Raw genomic sequence first — 21,133 nt, forward strand, 5'->3', positions numbered from 1 at the left:
GCCGGATTGCCTGGAGAAAACCACCGACCTTTGATAGGAAAACTGACAATCCTAGTCAATTAAGATTGGAGTCGAGTTCACCCGCATGAGCGGGGTTCGAACTCACAACCTCAGTGTTGACTGGCTAGTGATTACAGTAGTAACTACTTAGACCACTCGGCCACCGAGGCCCCTTAAATCTTAAGAAGAGCTGTTTTAAAAGTACTTTAATTATCTTGCTACTAACTACATGTATACAATTCTGTTTAAATCAAGGATTGAATTATAATAGTTACAGTTAAAATCAAATTTATCAGAGGTAGAAGTCACCTGAAACAAGATGTTTCAAAAGAGCAATACTGATTTCAATACTTAACAAATGTTCAAATGACCCCAGGTAAAATTCCCACTTAAAATGACCTGTTACAAGAAAAAATATTTAACACCCTAACATATTGATTCAAAGTTTGTATACTGAAAAATATGCATAAAACAATTCTAATTACTAAAAAGTTGTATTTATTAAATTGACATAAAAAGATAAAACATCAAGACTATAGTGTGCATGAATAAAAGTAATATACATATATATATATATATGGATAAGGAATGTATAAAAGGGTATAAATATGGATAACTAATATATATGTAATATACACGGTAAGCAAACAAGGAATGCAATAAGCAGTAAATGTCAAATGTATTTTTTTTCATGACATTTCATTCTGTTCTTTTGAAAACAAAAATAAGTAATTTATCAAATGATTGATTGATAGCTGCTTGCATAACATCCATTTATCAAATTTTACTTTGACAAAAACAAATTGAAAATAATATACAATGAAATAGAATCTTGCTGTTTTAATGTGTATCACTGATTTAGTATTTATTGATTAATATGAATTTTGGTACAATTACTTTGACACATTACAAATGCAAGTAAGAAAAGTTGCAACAAATTTATTTGTAATGTGTGTCATTCTATGTTCTCTTTTGCCAAGTCAGTTGAGTATCTTGTTGTTATCCTAAAAACTTGTAACTTTAAATATTTAATAATTTAATCAATTTAATTTTTTGGAGAAGTTAACCTAACTTTCATTTTAAAACACTATGCAAAATTCCACTGTCTCAAGCCACTTCTTTTATATTTTGGACCTTTGTACAGAGAGACCTAAATTAAACATCTTTCCATTTTTTTTTGGGGGGGGGGAGCTTAGGGTAGGGTGTTAATTCTTATGTTATTGTGTCATGTGTGTTTACTTTAATATTTTCACTGTTATGAAGATAGAAAGTGCCAGACAATCAACTCCTGCCAGATATTTGCTATAAACAATAAACCAAAAAGGAAAAACAAATATAGCATACAGCAACCAATGAAAACCACCGAATTACAGATGACTTTAAAAAGGCACATGAAGAATGTGGCAGAGTTTAACATGGTTGCAAACGCTAAACCGTTCCAAATTATAAATCTGGGAGAGTGGTGTAAATTCATCTGACATGTAAGAAGACGCTAAGAAAAGAGTTGGAAAAAGGCTCAACTAATCAAACCAGCATAGATCAGAACTTACATTTTATCATTTTCCTTTTTAACATTTAAAGGGGGAGAGGGTCTGATATTAAAAGAAAAAGATTCTAAATCGTAATCAAAAAATATCTCAGAAATTTTATGTTTCTGCTGTGTATTTTGTGTTCAGAAATTTTGTCTTGAAGATATATTTCTTGTGCTAATATATCATATGCAATAGAAACTGGCTTGTTTTAATATCTTATCAGAATGTCTGCCATATATGTTTTTAATTAACCACAAAATTTTATTTTCCTTACCAGGACTCAGACAAGTAATTTAACATGACTGGACAATAAAAATGTACAAAACAGTGTAAATTATATGTTATTTTCAAATAGACAATATTCAGATTTGCTACAACCATGCAGTTAGATCAGTTCAAAGGTTAAACAATGTTAAATGAGCCCTGATTAAGATATTTAAGGAAATTAATGGGATAATCAAATAGTGAAATGTAAATGCAAACAATATCTAGTACTTTTCTGATGTTGAAAAAAAAATTGCGATTTGGTAGACCATTCAGTAATCTGGCAAAATATATCCTTTAAAATTTTTTTGGTAGACAATCCCCCTTAATTTTACAATATTCATTTATATGTGATTTTGTAGACCTTTTTTTATGAAACAATATCCCTTCATAATGATATTTGATAGATAAAATTCCCAACAAATGTAATTTTGTACACAATGTCCCTTTATATTTAATTTTGTAGACCATTCCCCTTTAAATGTAGTATTTCTATCAATCTTAATTCTTATAAAGATATATTATAATACTACATACCAACAAGCACTATTAACTGTAGCACATGCTGCTTTAAGCTTGACCAAAAATCACGACTTCCACCACAAAATACCACGAACGTGCATATAAGTAAATCTATTTATACTTCATCAAAATTAAACAACAAACACCAAAAATTAGGTTATAGTACATCTTATGGTTAATCATGTTAATTACAAAAAGTAGATTTTAATTATTTTTTTGGCAAATGTTGAGTAAGACTGACTATGCAGTTTTAAAATTTTAACATTAAAAACTTGGCAATTTGGGGCAGCCCTATGTTCCACAAGGAATGAAGAGGATTAAGTAAGTAAGTAAGTAATTTGGGGATAAGATAAGAATTTGTTTACATTTTTACCTCATATGCATGCTTTTCTTTTTCATAAAAATTATCATTACTTTTTTGTCAGTGTTTGATATTTTCAATACTGCAAATAATGACTATTTAGTTTTTATAACATGTACAAAAAAATTGGTTTAACACGTAAATTCATCATTCAATTTTGATTTTTAGTTTTTGATTTTTTGGCATAAGATTCAATGTAGGTACAGAGAATCTATAAATGTTCAATAATATAAGATCTTTTGATTTTCTATTTGAAATATGAACATGATGAATGTAACTTCAGTACTTCAAACCTAGAAAGTTTATTAAACAATCTTATCTAAAAATCTAAGGATATAAGCAGGTATAACTACAACTGCTTTGGTTATCTAATGTATGATTATAAAGGAGGTATTGAGTATATATTAATGAGACAGAAAAAAAACCACCACCATAAAATCAAAACAGACATCTTAAGGTCAGTAAATAGGTCATGGTTGTCATGAATATATAGTACAAAATAAATTAACATCTGTTAACATGGAAATATTTGTGCATGGATTATTTTCACTTATTTCACAATGCATGTAACATGTATGAAAATATCTTCATAGCAAATAGTTTCTACATATCAATGTGAAGGGTAAACTTCTTATTTTCAATTCCAGAATTTAAACAAGCAAGAGAGTTAATGCATTGAAAATGCCAAAATAACAACCCGCTAGAATATCCAGTTCTATATTATTTTTCAATATGTATAATGATAGTAGAATTCATAAATTTTGTGTGATCTGTAATTTTTACAGAAACCAAAACAGACTTATGATTGTTTTATCATACTCAAAAGCATACTGTCAAAATTAAGTTAATTTTAACTAAAATTATACATATACACATGTATCTATTTTGACTTGAAAATCACATTCATGACAACATCATTTCCAGTAATTGTTTGTTGTTGTTTAAGTGCAGTTTGGAATTGTGTCTGAACATATAATGGATCTCAGGTTATGTAACCTGAAGTAAATTGCAAAATAAGAGAAGTTTCTATCATCAGATGCATAAAATGTTCCAAAACAAACCGGTCTACTTGTTAGTAATGTGATCTCATTTGGTATACTACTTGGACAAGGTTCATAGGGGAAATCATTCAAATTTAATGAGCATTAGATAAGAAGAGAATCAAGGGCTTTTAACTGCTAAACCCATATGTTGATCATGTTGATGATTAAAGAAATTGTTCACCTACCCAACAATACACAAAACCAGACATATGATCCAGGCAAAGGTACCAGTCTCATACTGGGTGGCTGTTATAACTTGTGCACGACAATGTGGGCATGCTGTATTAACTGGAGCTTCACGGAACTGTTGGACCAAAACTGTGGCGGTGGGCTGTCCTACAACTACTGTAGTGTGAGCTTGTTGTTGTGCATATCCTTGTTGAGGTTGTCCATATCCCTGTTGTGGTGGTCCATAACCTGGCTGGGCTGGAAATTAAAAAAAATTCAAATCATACACTTGTATTACAAATAAATATCTTCTGATTTAAGTCTGACAACTAGATATTGTTACAGCTTCAGCACTATTCTGTTTTACACAAGTCTGAGAAGAGTATTTTCAGCTTCAAGGACTGCTAAAAACATGTGTTATGAATTAGTTGTTGGGTGAGTATCATATATGCCAAAATAAAAAATGTCATCTTCTACAGTAAACACAGAAGATGTTGTGAGGTTTTTATTAATGCGAATAATGAGACTGGGTAAATATTGTAAAAATAAAAACTTTCATTTTGATATCTGATACATTTATCTGCATACAAATTTTCCTGAAATTGCAATAATTATTCTTGAATTTTGGTTAGTCTTGGCAAAATCCCAATAATTAATGCTCACAATCATTTCTGAATTTACAGTATTCAATTTTCATTGAAATCTTGAGATCATGTAAAAAATAAATGTATTAACCTTTAAACAAGATGACATAAATAGAATAGGTTTAAATCTGAAAATGAGCTGAATAAAACATGCTACATCATTCTATGTCCCTGATATGGCTGCATTCAGCTCATACAAAACTAGAGTTCATATCATAATCAATACAATGCCCTGCAAATGATGCCACAAAATAGACATGAATGGAAAGGGGACCTATGTCAAGTCCAGCTAATGCCATCACAAATGTTCGTGATATGTACATAAAGTTATTCATTTCATTTCCTTTGGATGGGTAAAATGTAACTGCAAAATGTCAGATATAATAGATGAAGTCTCGGATGAAGTAAAGATTCAAAATATAATATTATCAGTCTCAATGCAACATGCCAAGTCTAAGCTAATGTATTACAGTAAAAAAATTGTTGCAATTCAATGCATTTGTTATTATGAAAAAAAATTCTGTATTGAGAAATGTATGATAAGGAGAACATGTAATCTCTTTCTGTTTAATATACAATAAACAAAGCAAATAGACATTATTTCTAAATATTTCTAAAATTTCTACAAACCACAACATAGAAATGCAATAACTGTAAATCTTTCAAACTTATATACCACTACTTCATAGCCCTTTGCATTTTTTTTTATTTCTGAGATTCATGATGGCCAGCTGATGAAATATTGGGAATAAATCATCAAAATAGTCAAATTTTCCAGTTGGTTTTTGAAGATACATTTGTTAACAGTGCAACATGTAAATACGAAATTGTAGCGTTGCAAGTTTAAGATAATATTTATAATACTTAAAAAAGGGAAAATATCAATTATTATTACAAATTCTGGAGTTTTTTCCTTCATTTAAGTCAATTTTGCCCATCTAATTCATTAGGTTGAACAATAGGTCAACCTGTATATCTGTATATTAATATACTGAGTGCAAACAGAAACGCAACACACTATTTTCCAAGCCCCCTTTGGTCCCTTTGGGATGACAAAACATAAATGTTCTTTCATTGCATTCCTCAAACATTTGGCTACATGTTCCTCTTGCATTGACTTTTTTCAGATCAGAAACTTGCAGGTCTAAAAAGTGAATTCAAATATAATCACACTGGACCAAATGGAAAGGGAAATTGTTTATCTGTATAATTTTTTTATTACCTTTTGTTACAGGGGTTCATTGTGGGGGCAATTTAACATCCAAAGTGTAAATTTTTATCAATTATTAAATACGTGGAAATTGTAAATGTTCAAATCTGAAAATTGAAATGCTCTGAAAATCAAAAAGCTCTGAAATTTGATCCAAATGTTCCAAGTGCATTTCCTAAGAAGACTTTAAAATCTTAGTATAAATGTCAACTTCAAAACAAAGATCTGTCTGTTTTAATTTTTATAAAATAACATACACATGTACTGTTAAAAGTTGTGTGATTCAGAGCTACCTAAGCATGGAATTCCACATCAGATGAGAGCTAAAAAATAAACCAAACGGAAATAATATTAGGCTGCAAGGTATTGCTTTTGACAAATTTTTTTTTATCATTAAGATCAGACTGAAAAAAACTATTTACAATCAATCAGTCGAAAATATTGTCTGAAGGTGATGGTATTGAATTTACAAATAGTCATTGTTGGCTTTGTTACATCTATAAACTTTTGCCTCCCCTGGGGTTGAACTGCCAACCATAACCCACCTGCAGAGATCTTAGCATTTAAAACGGTCATTTTCCCCTTATTTTCTTAAAAAACAAATACATGTCAAATATTTCAAATTTGTCCTATATTGTATTTGTTAATAGAACTGAATTATGATTGAATCTTTGTCATTGCCCCTCTGAGGGACCTTAATTGGAATGAAAACATATTGTATTCAACTGTATAGTGAAATTTAAGAACTTAATGATTATCTAATCTTTCCTTTAGGGTACATTGGTATTATATTCAAAATCAATGTTAAAGAATGTAGTAATGATCATACCCTTACAAAAACCAAATATGATCGTCAAAAAATGACAAATCAAATATACCAAATACCATAAAAAAAAGTATTTTAAAGGCTGATCCAACTTTTTTATAAAAAGAGATGTAGGGTATACTTCAATGAGGATAGCTATTGCTTTTATTTCAGATCCAAGCCAGTAAATTGGCCAACATGATAGTAAATTCTTATTTTAAGACATGTTGCCTTATAATGACAGCTCCCTTTTTGGATATTAAAAGAAAAGGTTTTGGGGTATTTATGCTTTAACTGAAAAGTTAAAAAAAATTACTGATGTGAATTGTTAAATGACCTTTTCCATATCATAATCTTTTTGACATCCTACAACAAAGCAAAGATGTTAATCAAATATCTGATTAAACTATAGTTCCTCTAAGGTTATATAAATGAATTCGGTACAACAATGAGATATGACAACGTACAAAAATGAAATATGAAAATTGAACAAGAACGAGATTTGACAATGGCACAACAATCAGATATGAAAATGGTACAACAATCAGAAATGACAATGGTACAACAACAAGATATGACAATTGTACACCAATCAGATATGACATAAAAAACTCACCAGGGTAACCACCTGCATAGCCTTCAAACAAATCTTATCACATAAATATTTTTTATTGAATTTCAATTGAATTTCAATCTAATGTAATTATATGGTAGTGATTCAAGATTTATGTAGCGTTTTGTCATGATTGTAGACTGTTTTTTGTCTTTTCCATGTTGTTATTTTTTTGACATGGTATTGTCGGTTTCTCTTTGAATTTTGTAGGCCCTTTGGTATCTTCCGCCTCTTTAATAAACTGATTTGGTGAAGTACATTACAAATAAGGTTATTCAGTTAATAAACTGTTGCCACAGAGATATGTCTCACTGTTTTGTAATTTTGAAAGTATAATGCAAATGCTGAAATAAAAATGGCAAAATTTAAACATGTTTTAAAATTATGCCAAACAACAGTGAATGAACCCTGATGGAAGGTGCAGGGTCAAATAAACTCCATAGAAATAAGAAATGCCAATGCTTATAAAACTGAATCCATATATCATTGACTTATCATATGTGGTTCCCTTAAATCTAACCTAAACACAAACATTTAACTTGTAATCTATTCAAAAGTTTCAAAATCAATGAACCATCTTGAGGGGGCAGACCATATATTCTCCATGGAAATGAGACTTGCAAATGCTTATACAACTGCATTACAAATGTCAGTGACCTACCACTAGGAGTTCCCCATAAAATGACCTAATCACAAACAAATTCAATGTTTATGTCCCAACCAGAAAAAGTTTCGCTTTTTTCGTCTGTCAAAGCAAGACAAAAATGTCTCAAAGTTTCAAAAGGCCAGGTTGCAAAATTTGTGAGTACTTGTACCAGCCTGCCCACCATCAACATACTATAAGCCCAACTTTACTTTGTCCAACCCAGGCCAATAATCACACTTGCTGGTGCTGATTGATTCAATGTAAATCACAGTGATTGCTTGTGATAGGTGATTACACTCTGATTTACAATCCTGTCATATACTCACCAGGGAATTCACAAAAAGATATTTGTGAATGAATTGTAGATGATCAGCATAAGTCACTGTGAAACACAACTAAGAGAGAGATTTTTAACTGGATAACCCTATGTCATATAATAATATATAATGTGTACTGTAAATTTTATTCTTAACCTTGACCAAACAGATTATTTGATTTTCTTGTGTATTAAAACTATGAAGGTCTTCTAAATCATACTGGACATTTAATTGGACCAGAAAAAAACATCTGTTACTGTAACATAATCTATTCTACTGAATATAAAGACCTTTGTGAAATGATGATTTTGTTCATTGATAAGTAATGTGTATATGGCTGTAATGAAAGCCAACTACAATCTTTAACAAAGAAATCGTAATGGACATGTCCAGATAATAAACTTTCAAAAAAATTAATTATGACTGTGTATGACATGTATTTATTGGTTTACTCAATATTTCAGGTTTTAAAAATTAAGGTATCAATTTTGAATGGTTACCTCAACATTTCAAGTATTTAAAAATAAATTATCAATTTTTAAAGGACCATAAATTTTCAAACAGCATATCCTTATCAACATGTTGTTTACTAATTTAACCAGGATGTTCTCAGGTACATTAGGTAAACATAATAGACATGAAATAAACATTATTTATTCACATTTCATTTTGACATAGGTTTAATTGGACACTTTTTCAGATGTTTTTCTCTCTCAGGGATTTCCATTTCAAATAAGGATGTAACAGTAGTCAATTTTAGTTCATTTATGTCAATAACTTTTATCATCAATTTAATCTAACTACTTAAACAACAACTAAAAACTATTGCATGTAATACTGAAAAGAACAGTTTTTACTGAACCACAAGATTTTGTCACAAATAAATGTATAGCTGAGCTAACATGCCTAATATTAGTAAACATTTCTGTGTGCATTCTAAAGACTTATGTTAATTTATCATGGAAAGACATTTATTCAGAGTTTCTGGATAGTGAAAACATGCAATTTAAAAAATTGTACAAGAGTTTCTCACCTGGATGTCCATAAGGTTGAGGCTGACCATATCCTTAGCAAAGAAATAGCAAGCAAATGCAAATTATTAAAATAAAAAGCTGAGCAAAATTATTTTCTTCAAGCACGCAGCAAAAAATACATGTGGATATATTTAAGTACAAGAATTATGATTATGGATATACATTGTACCAACACATTTTCATTTATGGTTAAGCAAAATTCAATGACTTTTAGTAAGCCTTTAATAAGACCACAAAATTTGATTTCCATTGTACATAGTTTTTTTTTCAACTATTACAAATCATAAACCATTTAACATGTTTAAAGCAACAAAAAATCTTTGTGGGTTTACATTGTTGGGTTGCTGTCTCATTGATGTATACCTCAGCTAAAATATGAAAACTGGCTTCCATAAATTTTCCATGAGTAAATTCCTCTTTAAAAAAATCCCCATACCTTAATTTTGAGTTTGCCATTATAAGTAATTGAAATACTCTGTGATTAAATGATAACCCTAAGGAGCCAGAAACTAGAAGGTTTCAATAAACTTACAATAGAAAGGAATCATTTATGTACCTGAATGTCAGCCATATGAATTATTTTTCATTTACAAATCTATTCAAGGGAGGTCAATAGTTTTACATTGTGTCGTCATTTGTGTGATTTTGAGATTTGAAGGGGGGATGAGATTATTAATTAAGAACTGGGGTGGTTGTTTTCTTAGAAAAATCATGCTTAAATACAGAACACTTGCTGCTAAAGTTTCTGACATTTTAATTTTTTACTTTTAACAGGTATTTTTGACAATAGAATACCCAAATAAGATTGATTGTTAAACTCTGATAAATGAGCATTTTGTAAAATAAAACAAAAGCTCAGGAATATTGTCAGCACTTTTTACAAGCTTTTGTTATTTTCATATGATATGGCTTTCATTGTGCATTTTGAAATAAATAAAAATAAAAAGTGTGTTACCATGCTTATTTTTTAACATTTCCTAATTAAATGTTGCTGATAAGGGTCCGCATTGTCATCTCATAATTAACTGGAAATTACCTTTCTTTAATTAGAAAAGTTTATTTTCATCTTTTGCCAAATTCCTGAATGCACTGACTTTCTACCCTATAAATTTGACTTGTCAAATATTTTGTCTACTGTTTCTTTTGAAATGATTAAACATTTCTATTTTAACTAATTTGACTATTAGTAAATTTGTGAAAATTACTATTTTTCCAAATAAAACAGTACTATATAAGTTTACATAATATACATATATACATATAGTCACAAAGGTCTAAAATCTATATATGTGTAAGTATACATGATATATACATGTATGTAGACATTCTAACCCCTCAATAATTTAATATACTAACCTGCTTGTGGGTATCCCTGTGGTGGAGGAGGCTGTCCGTAACCTGAAAATCATAAACAGTTTCTTAGTATATATACTACAAGGCTTTATCTAATACAGTCATTTTCTGTTAATTTATACAGTATCATTCTTTAGTTCCATTGTTGGTGGTACCTTTGATGTGGTGGGAAAATTAATGACTTCTGACATGTTTAACAGTGTTCTCTAAAAACTGGCAGTCCTGATGGTCCTGACCACAAAAACTCTGGCAGGTGGGCCAATTTTGAGTGTAGTGGTGGTTCTGATGTCCAGCTCAAAGTTTAAAGTGGTTTTAACTTTAATTCCTTCTTTGGCTTTCTGGTAATAAGTTTAGCTCCTGATCATGATGTGTAGTATGGAACCATATAATTTAATAGCCTGATCTAATTTATACCTATGCAAATAATTGATAGCAAACATTTAACTGCAACTACAGGACCATTAAATTTTAACTGGAACTGCCAGACTTGTAGTCATGGCGGTCCTAATCACCACCAGGCTAAACAAGATTGTGAGAACTCTGGTTTCAGACAGATATCAACTGTTTTATATATATTGGAAGATGCTTAAAGATTTACATTATTTTGGAAATGGCAAAGAATGTTCCAACATTTACTTGAGTTTGATTTTTAATACTTTGCTTTCAATCAGGAAGATTTTTTTTATTAAAAAAGTAATAATGTCTGTGGGACATGTTTTTTTTTAAAATACACAAAAACAGTTGCTCAACAACAAAAACAATGTTTGTTCATAATTTTTTTGTCACAGCAGAAAACATCTGACATTACAGACCACAGGTAAATGTGACTGTTTTAAAACTATCCCTAGGCCATTTTTCAAAAATTTAAGGTCAAACATGTCAAATGAAGTTAAGTCCCAAAACGTGTAATTATAAAAACAGATAATATCAAACTTTTATTATGAACTCCTTTAAGTTTTATGGTGAAAAAAAGTCTCTTTTCTTACAACTTTCGCCAACCAGATTCAAATAGAAAGCTGGAAATATTTGGATATTAAAATTTAAGTAATAAAAATGTTCATATGTCTTTCACACCAATCAATCTTCATTCAAACAAACAATTCTACTAACAGGAAAAGGAATAACCTACATAACTTTTATTATATCATAATGTCATGTGTTGCCTTAACATATGATCGATTTAGTTCAAGGGCTTCACAAAAGAGCTGCATGCATGCAATAGCAACATAAAACCACAAGATTCTCCATAATGGTTGTAAATGCAAAACGTTTTATTGGAACATGGGTATAGACAAGGGCAAATCTACATGCTGGTTACTTTACCTACATTGTTCATTATTAAAAGATCATTTTACAGATGGGACATAAAAGATGATTGACTACCTACCTTGTTGAGGTTGTGGTGGGTATCCAGCTTCTGAAATGTAAATAACAAATAACAATTATACTTATTCTACAACTCCATGTGCTTGATGTTGCTTCTACAAAATATCAGAGGAATAAAACTTAAAAAGAAACATTATTTTAAAGATATGAGACTTTTCTATGCATATATAGTGCTGTTGGTGACATTTTTTTTTCACTCAGATTTTGAATGATGTACTTATCTACAATGAACCTGCACAAATGATTTTCTTAGCATTTATATGAACAGCAAAGTGAAGGTTCCTCTTATTATACAAGTATAAAAGAAGCTACATTTACTTATCTAAAATTTCATTCATTTTCAAAATACAAGTAAATACAGCTCACACATTGGTAAAAAATAATTACCATTAGTTAAAATTCTTTATGTATAGAATGCTGACAATTGTTTGGGATTCACACTTGGATATCTCTTTTTATATTATATTTATTCTATCATGTCTATAGATATTTATAATTATGGTATCACCTTTGCAGAGATTGCCCTTTTTTCACTTGCACTAAGACCCCTGGACAGTTAGATGACCTCCTAGTTAGTATTCCTTATACAAAGCTTACTACTAATGAGGGTCTGGATGGGGTTTATAGAATAGAGATTAAATAATAGAAAATAAATGCAGAATAAATGGCTAAAAAAATAAAGAATAGAGAATAATGGGCAAAATGAATAAAGAATAGAGAAAAATGGTCAAAAAAATTAAGGAATAAAGACACGAAGGACATCTCCCCCCTCCCCCATCCAGACATTAATGAATCAGAACATCTCTATCATGTAGATCAATGACCATTCTTAATTAGAATGCCTCAATTTTCAATAATCAGATTGGACTTATTGTAAATAGTATCTATTATACAGCATATTTATCACTTTTTTTTTGTGATAAGGTAAAATCAATAACTATGCAGTAAACATTATTTTCACCTGTTCAAAAAGCAATATGTAAATGTATACTGTATAATGGAACATGGTAGATTTCAACCGTCACTAACAACAAACACATGTGCAATCCTCATTAGTGATATAAAATGATTTATCTTAAAATAGGCACAATCAACTATACTAGCAAGCATATAAGAAATCCTAAATTGTACATGTAATTTAAAAAAATCTTATTATCTTAAGTACAGGAAATTGAACTTAAGGTAATTCATTACGCATAATAAATACTTATAGTGAAATAACCAGGAAATATTTATTTAATTAAACTTGCATATCACCTTTACTTCAAGTTTTAAAAATATCATACAGTCAAACCTTGTTTCAGCAGTTACCTGTCTCTAACGTTCATTTAATTTCAGACCCTCCCAAAAGTTTTCTCTATATATCAGTATATTAACTCTTTTCAATGGTCACCCAATTTTTACGCACAAAATTGCCATTTAACTTTAAACAATGGTCATTTTAATGTTTTTAACTACATGTCACAATGTACATGTAATTATGACCTAAAAAAAATTGTGTTCAATATAGAAGTCAAAATGAGAATCGGAACCTGTTTGAAACCAAGATCGCCCAATAGGAGGTGAATCCATGAATTCCTCATGTTCTTCTCCTTTCAGTTTCCATTGAATTCTCCACGAATATATATTTCCAAAGTTTCTTCAAATTAACACAGACAGAATCTGCAATTTTTTATTTCACTGCTCCAAGAACAGTAACACACTAAAATAATATGCCCCTATTCCCACCACCGGCATTGATGGAATCAGAATTTTTTGGAACCTCTTTTAAAAGGTCCTCTCTCTTGAGTGGTCACTTTTGATGCTTACCATGAGTGACTGCTTAATACAGGTTTGACTGTATATGTATTGTACATATATACAATATTCATTGCAACTATCAAGATATAGATAACATAGGTTTTCAAGGATAAAAATTTATTGTACTTCTGTTATATTAACTGTCAAAAGTTGGCCTTTTAATATTGCTGTTTGGCCTTCATCTCTAGATAAAATGCTCCGCTGGGGTGCAGCTTGATACGACCTCAGAGGTCGAACCCTGAACAGTTGGGGCAAGTATGGACACAACATTCAAGCTTGATACAGCACTGAATTTGGATTGTAATTAAATATTTGACACAGCATAGGTTTCTGACACAGAATGAATGTGGTCTAAGAACTTTAAAATTTTTAATTTACCTATTCAAACCATATCATTATTATTTGCTTTTATATATAAATCAGAAATAACCAATTTAAAATGGAAAATTTTAAAGAAAAAAAAGGAAAAAAAATCCCCCCCCCCCAAAAAAAATTTGTTGAACCCCCTAATGATTCATCACCCCCAAACTCAATGCCAGCCTTCCCTTTGTGGTATGGTACCTTGTAGTACAAAATCAGAGAGATCCATACACTTGAACACAAGTTATTGTCTGGAAACTAGAAAAATTTGTAAGGGTTCCACGGAACCCAGTGTCTCGCCTACTTTTGCTGTTATCACAGGCTCAACAAAAATGAGGAAAAAAATTAATAAAAATATTCCTCTCTATACTATCTTTTGATTGTAAGTAGCTTCTGTCCAAGTTTGGTAAAAATCCAGGATAGTTTATGAATCTAATAAATGTTTTTTTTAAACTTAAACTGCAGACTGTATGTAATGTTAACTGGAAGAAAAACTAAGTCCATTTATAAGTCCAATACGGAAAAAATGGAACAAATTTTAACAAAATTTTCTTCTAGATACTAGCTTTTAATCATAAACAAGCTTCTGTCCAAGTTTGGTACAAATCCAGGATAGTTTAAGAAAGTTGTTAAAATTTGAAAAACTTTAACCACAGAGTGAATGTAATGTTTACTAGCAGAAAAACTAAGTCCATTTATAAGTAAAATACGGAAAAAATGGAATTTTTTTTTTTACAAAATTTACTTCTGGATACTATCTTATGATCATAAACAAGCTTCTTTCCAAGTTTGGTAGAAATCCAGGATAGTTTAAGAATGTAATTAAAATTTCAAAAACTTTAACCACAGAGTGAATATTTGTGGACGCCGCCGCCGCCGCAATGTAGGATCGCTATGTCTCGCTTTTTCGACAAAAGTCGAAGGCTCGACAAAAATGCTTGTTTTTTGGCCCCTTTTTGGCCCCAAATTCCTAAACGTTTAGGGCAGTTACCCCCAAACTCAAACCTAGCTTTCCCTTTGTGATATGGAACCTTATAGTACAATTTCATAAAGATCAATACACTTACACACAAGTTATTGTCCTGAAACTAGAAAAATGCTTGTTTTTTTTGCCCCTTTATGGCCCCTAATTCCTAAAATTTTGAGGCAATTACCCCCAAAATCAATCCCAGCCTTCCCTTTGTGGTATGGTACCTTGCAGTACAATTTCAGAGAGATCCATACACTTGAACACAAGTAATTGTCTGGAAACTAGAAAAATGCTTATTTTTGGCCCCTTTTTGGCCCCTTATTCCTAAACGTTTTGGGCAATTACCCCCAAACTCAATCCCAGCATTCCCTTTGTGATACGGAACCTTGTAGTACAATTTCATAAAGATCAATACACTTACACACAAGTTATTGTCATGAAACTAGAAAAATGCTTGTTTTTTGCCCCTTTTTGGCCCCTAATTCCTAAAATTTGGAGGCAATTACCCCCAAAATCAATCCCAGCATTCCCTTTGTGATATGGAACCTTGTGGTACAATGTCAGAGAGATCCATACACTAACACACAAGTTATGTCTGGAAGCTACAAAAATGCTTATTTTTGGCCCTTAATTCCTTAACTGTTGGTAAAATAACCCCCAAAATCAATCCCCACCTTCCTTTTGTGGTATTGAACCTTATGGTAAAATTTCATAAGAGATCCATTCGCTTAAACTAAAGTTCGAGTGCGAAAACCAATGTGTCTTCGGACGACGACGACGTCATACCAATATACGACCACAAATTTTTTTTGTGGTCGTATAAAAATGTGTTTGTGTCCTTGTAAGCTTGACATTTAAAGTCAGTGTGGCCATTCCCCTTATTTTTGGGGAGATGGGGGTCTGACATTTAAACCTTGACTTTTACAAAAATGTATCTGCTGGATATGGTGATCCAGACATTATAAATCACCATGACCTTTATTTCCTGAAAGTGTGAGCCGGGTTTGACATTTGAACTTACCTTGACCTTTTTCTCCTGGATAGGGTGGTGGTGGGCCTGACATAATGTGAGATTCACTGTTCTGTAATGGAAGAATATATAATAAATGAATGGTACTGGTTTAAAAAAAAATATATATTACATTTTCTATGTCTAGACAAAATAAACCACAAAACAAGTATAACCAATATTTTAGATGTCAGAACATCAACATGATAAATATGTGAAATCCTACAAATTACTATTGTTAGTTGAAATACAAATTAGGTACATTGTATTAAATGCTATCTTAAGAAATTAAATAACTAACCTAATTAAAATAAATCTTAACAGTTTTTTATAGGTGTAAAGAATTCCATTACGTAATTCCCTGGGGGTTAAATGTCTTTATATATCATGTATATAGAATAAAGGATTTAGAAAGTTAAAAAGAAGAAAAGGATTTATTACATTTACGATTACTTTGATTATGTCAAAAAAACTTAATCATTTGACAAAACAGATAATGTACATTTTTGTACTATAATGTCAAGTAAAGACATGAAAGATAATAATATTGTAAACCATACATGTATATGTCATAAAATTGAGAATGGAAGCGGGGAATGCGTCAAAAGGCAACAACCCGACCAAAGAGCAGAAAACAGCCGAAGGCCACAAATGGGTCTTCAACACAGTGAGAAAATCCTGCACCCAGAGGCAGACTTCAGCTGGCCCCTAAATAAAAATGTATACTAGTTCAGCAAAAATGGACGTCACACTAAATATCATGGCTTCCAAAACAGAAGTATTGTACATTCATGACTGGTAAAATTTATTTCTGAACCGCTGGTGTAGTACATGTAGTACTTACAGACATCAAATATGGGTTTGCCACTTTAATATGATTCAGAAAAACAATTCTAGTTTTAGACAATCATGTTTGCCTCATGTTTTCCCTATTACAGACACACTTTTCTGGCCATATCTATATAATTTTATCAATATATGATTTAATTTTTTTAAATGATTAAATGATAAATTTAAAAGTTTAATGAGCAAAAAAAAGAAAGAACCTTGCTTTGTACAATGTACAAATGTATATAGTGACTATATACATGTAAGTACATGTGCACATGTGTGAAATTAGTTATGCATCCAAAAGCTTTCAAAATGATGAAAAATATAATTCTAAATAATTTACTCTGCTATATTTGTCAATTGTTCCTGTTGAGCCTTAAACATGTTAAACGAGAAATCTAACGGCCTGATTTATGTCCAAATAATGAACGAAAAAACAAATATATTATACAGCAACAAATGACAACCACTGAAATACAGGCTCCTGAATTTGGACAGACGCATACATGGCATACAGAATGTGGCGGGATTAAACCATTTTGAGGGTTCAATTGTCACATCATCTTGAAATTTGGTACACTTGTTCATTATGAAGAGAACTGTTTAAAGCCAAATTGGGGCTTTGACCATGATTTTAAAATTCACTGAACATGAAAATTTGATACAAGTACATTTTGTACATGTAGGTTCAAGTTTGGCTTCAACATGTTTAAAGCAGGTTAAAAATTTGGTTTTAGATAGTTTGTGGCCATAATAACATGAAATTAAATACACATGTTCCTTATAAAATGAATAGTTAAAGGCACACATGTATGTCAAATTTAGATTTTGGCAAAGATTCCATGCTTCACTGAACATGGAAATAGGAGAATGAGAGTGAGGCATAGTGCCCTATGGACACAGGCATGTACATTGTATTTTTGTTTTGTAATTTCATTAGATCTGACATGTAAAAATCTTCATGAATTTTAACTAGTGGTCTCAGTCATCAGCTGGTCATACATATAGTTTAATTCCAAATTAAAGAAGATAAGTATGAAATAATTTTATGTTGAACAGGTAGGGACAAATTAACCAAATGGGTAATAATATCATGGGAAATCAACTCAATTGGATTCAAGGGATATGCGTAATCGTATAATTTCAAAGTGCAAATGATTTACATAAAAGGCAACAACTTTTTGTTAGGAACTGAATACCTGGTTGTTTTTGAGTATGATTCTTTGAAAGATAATGTTTTTCAGAGGTATCAATCTAGCAACCTGTCTTATACTACTTAATTATTACTTATAAAGACTTCTTTATCTTCCACAGACACCAATAATTTAACTTTTGATTACCTGACTGGTAGATTCCCCCTTTTTCAATTTCTGGCTATATAACTATAATGATAAAAAGTTGCATTTGTGCCTAACAGTTCATTTAAACTCCACCTATATTTGACAAAAGATGACTGTGCTTACACCACAAATATTACTCAGCATGGACAAACCTAAGCAACTATAAAAGTTTTAAAAGCCTGCAGAAGTTAAACACGTTGCTGGATTTAGATGGGCACTTTTTGGTTCCTGCAGAAAGGTCAATGAAGATGTAAATATTAACATGATTAATTTATTTGAATTAAAAAGTGCATATTCTATTGATTAATATGGACAACAGAAAAACAATAGATATCTGAACAACAATTGGTGAATTAAACAGTGCAACTGAGTCATGTTAGTGGAATCTTGGGATATAAAAGCAGCGATCTAACTGACTGAACCAAAGAAGATCTTCCCCAACTCAACTGAGAGACTACTTTTATATCTCCAGTTATACAATATCCTTCTCTCTTTCCTTTTCTGTTCAGCATACCATCCATCTGAGCAGCTGACACATTCAGTGTTCTCCCCAGGCCGATATGATGCTGCGGTGCAGCAGCGCCTTCATAATATTTTTGTCCCTTAATACTTGATCCTGCAGCGTGTTAATTTTCACATTTTCATTATAAATGTTCGTTAAAATTGTCAAGTAACTAATCACCGCTGATGGGTCGGTCAGTGTTGCGCAATAACTGATAATTAGTTTTACCTGAGCCACGCTTATCTCAGCCTTATCGGACTATGTTATCAGGTAATACATGTAGCGTAAATGATCATCAAGAAGATAGATATTTTTTGAAGAAAATAAAATTTTTTAAAAACTTCAGTGCAGAAATTGAAGAAATAGATCGCAAATACATTGTATTTACACATCGTGTGTGTGATCACTTGACCATATATATAACGAATTTTTTCATTGGTCGAGAAGAAGAATCTATTTAAACACGACCAATGAACGTGTTGAATACACATGATAAATTTGAATACACATTGCTAAAGATATTTACGATGAAAACTATGAATGAAAGTATTAGTAGTTGAAAAAATTAAAATAAAGTTTGATCAAAGATAACGAAGAGTGATTTACTTTAATAGAAAGTGAAAAAATGTTGCTTGCAAGGTAAATTCGTCTGAAACTGTCATATTTTTTTAAATAAAATGATCATTGAACATCGATCGTGAATCTGTGCGTAGGGAAATATGTGACAATCAACACGGGTACAGAATCGCAGCAGCTTCTGTATAATGTCACTGGTAAATAATTTCAATGGTTTTAACTTTAACGAATTTGTAAAGTTTCGTTTATATCTATCTGCCAAAGATAGGATTAAACTATAATACGCACGGAAGCGTAATGTGAAACTACGGAAACTGGTCAGCTGTTCATTTATAAAAAAAATTTGTTTTAAAAAGTTGTATACCAAATATCTTAACCATATTCGATTTTATTAATTCTGAATGAACATGTTCTCTGCAAATAACAAAGGGGTGAATTATAAGCAAAAGGTAGATGATGGAAGTAGAAGTTTTTTTCAGACCAATGACTTCTAATGAAAAGGGGAATACACCTCCGTCTACACTGTCAGTATAAGCAGATTTCATTGCTTCTCCTAATCCCAACCAAGCTTAAGTTTTAGCCATTTATTAAAAGCAAGCACCATGTTTCTGGTTTCAATGACAAGTGGCTGACTGAGTTTTCATGGCTTAGAAATGTTAAAGGGGATATAAGCAAAAGTTATTGTGAGTGGGGGTTTAATTTTTAACCCTGAAGAGGATAAAGACAAAGTTGAGGAACAGACTGTCCAACAAAATAACACTATCTAAAACAATATCCCTAGAAGGAGCAGAGAGTAGAGATGAATATTTATATTTTGACTTCTTTAATTGACTGAATATAAATAACTTTTGTGTTTAAAATCAATTTATTTCATATATATATTCTTGTAATTCATTAATACTCTGCATTATTAAACACATAACACAAAGCATTATAATTCATATTGCATGTCATGATTTATGACTTATTGCTTCAGATCACTCTAAAAAAAGAGTTACATGCCCTTGAATTTTGCGCCTTAAAAAAATCCTGGGGAAAACACTGCTGACATCCACTACTGGACAACCCCAGAGACTTTCTCTTGAGAACCCTCTGGCAAGTTCCTTGCATGTCTCCAAGACATGTCACAGTCATCTAATGACCTGTTCAAACCTCATTACCAAAACTATCCAACTGCCAGGTACTCACAAACACTCGTACATGAATGTGCCAGTCAGTAGATACTTGCAGCCCAAATTGTGGAAATACATGGATGGTACCCCCAGGATTTGAACCCTCAATCTAGGGATCGAAAAACAGTGCTCTCACCGTCGGAACCAAAGGAGAACTTCCCTAACTCAAGCAGTTAAGACTACCTCTAAATCTCCTGTTATATACAGCACAATGAAGTGACCTATTCAAGATTTTGAGTAATTTTCGAGGTGTAAACACAATCATGTTTGTCAAATTTTGGTTATGACGAACCTTAATCTTTCACAGGTCACATGGGTATTTAAACTTTTTATCACCTACTGCAGCTCATATAACCAGGAAGTTTCAAAACTATTTTGAAATAACAGGTCATATGGGGAGATCAAAGAGATATATCTAAAAATCTTTCTAAAATTTAACAGGTGAAAATGGATAGCTAGTAAGGGAATCAAATAGTCATGTCAGATAAGAAATATTCCAAATAGGGGATTAAAATCCCTCAATAAATGTATCTAACTGGCATAACTTACACTTTACGAGTATAAATAAGATAGTCCAAAGGTGTGTCAACAAACAATATCTGTGTCGTGCGCAGTGTAAATTGAAGTCATTTCCGGTCAACTAGACCTAAAATAAATCTGGCATATTCGAACATA

General features: G+C 31.3%; 1 protein-coding gene across 6 annotated transcripts in view; it reads right to left on the reverse strand.

The window, feature by feature from the left end:
- LOC127709971 (cell death-inducing p53-target protein 1 homolog) overlaps positions 1 to 21,085 on the reverse strand; it is a 43,810-nt gene extending 22,725 nt beyond the window's left edge. For 2 of the 6 annotated variants that reach the window (XM_052215678.1, XM_052215679.1), the window contains exons 1-7: positions 21,008 to 21,085; positions 16,050 to 16,110; positions 11,900 to 11,929; positions 10,516 to 10,557; positions 9,159 to 9,191; positions 7,166 to 7,186; positions 3,908 to 4,148 (exon numbers count right to left, since the gene is read on the reverse strand). In XM_052215678.1, the coding sequence (XP_052071638.1) occupies positions 3,908 to 4,148; positions 7,166 to 7,186; positions 9,159 to 9,191; positions 10,516 to 10,557; positions 11,900 to 11,929; positions 16,050 to 16,092 (410 nt within the window). In that variant the 5' untranslated portion in view covers positions 16,093 to 16,110; positions 21,008 to 21,085. The remainder of the gene's footprint in view (positions 1 to 3,907; positions 4,149 to 7,165; positions 7,187 to 9,158; positions 9,192 to 10,515; positions 10,558 to 11,899; positions 11,930 to 16,049; positions 16,111 to 21,007) is intronic. The other 4 variants (XM_052215681.1, XM_052215682.1, XM_052215683.1 and 1 more) reach the window with 2 other exon arrangements.
- Between the last annotated feature and the right edge of the window lie 48 nt (positions 21,086 to 21,133).

The sequence above is a fragment of the Mytilus californianus genome, unplaced genomic scaffold (genome assembly GCF_021869535.1).
Source record: "Mytilus californianus isolate M0D057914Y unplaced genomic scaffold, xbMytCali1.0.p SCAF_7, whole genome shotgun sequence".
Lineage (NCBI taxonomy): Eukaryota > Metazoa > Mollusca > Bivalvia > Mytilida > Mytilidae > Mytilus > Mytilus californianus.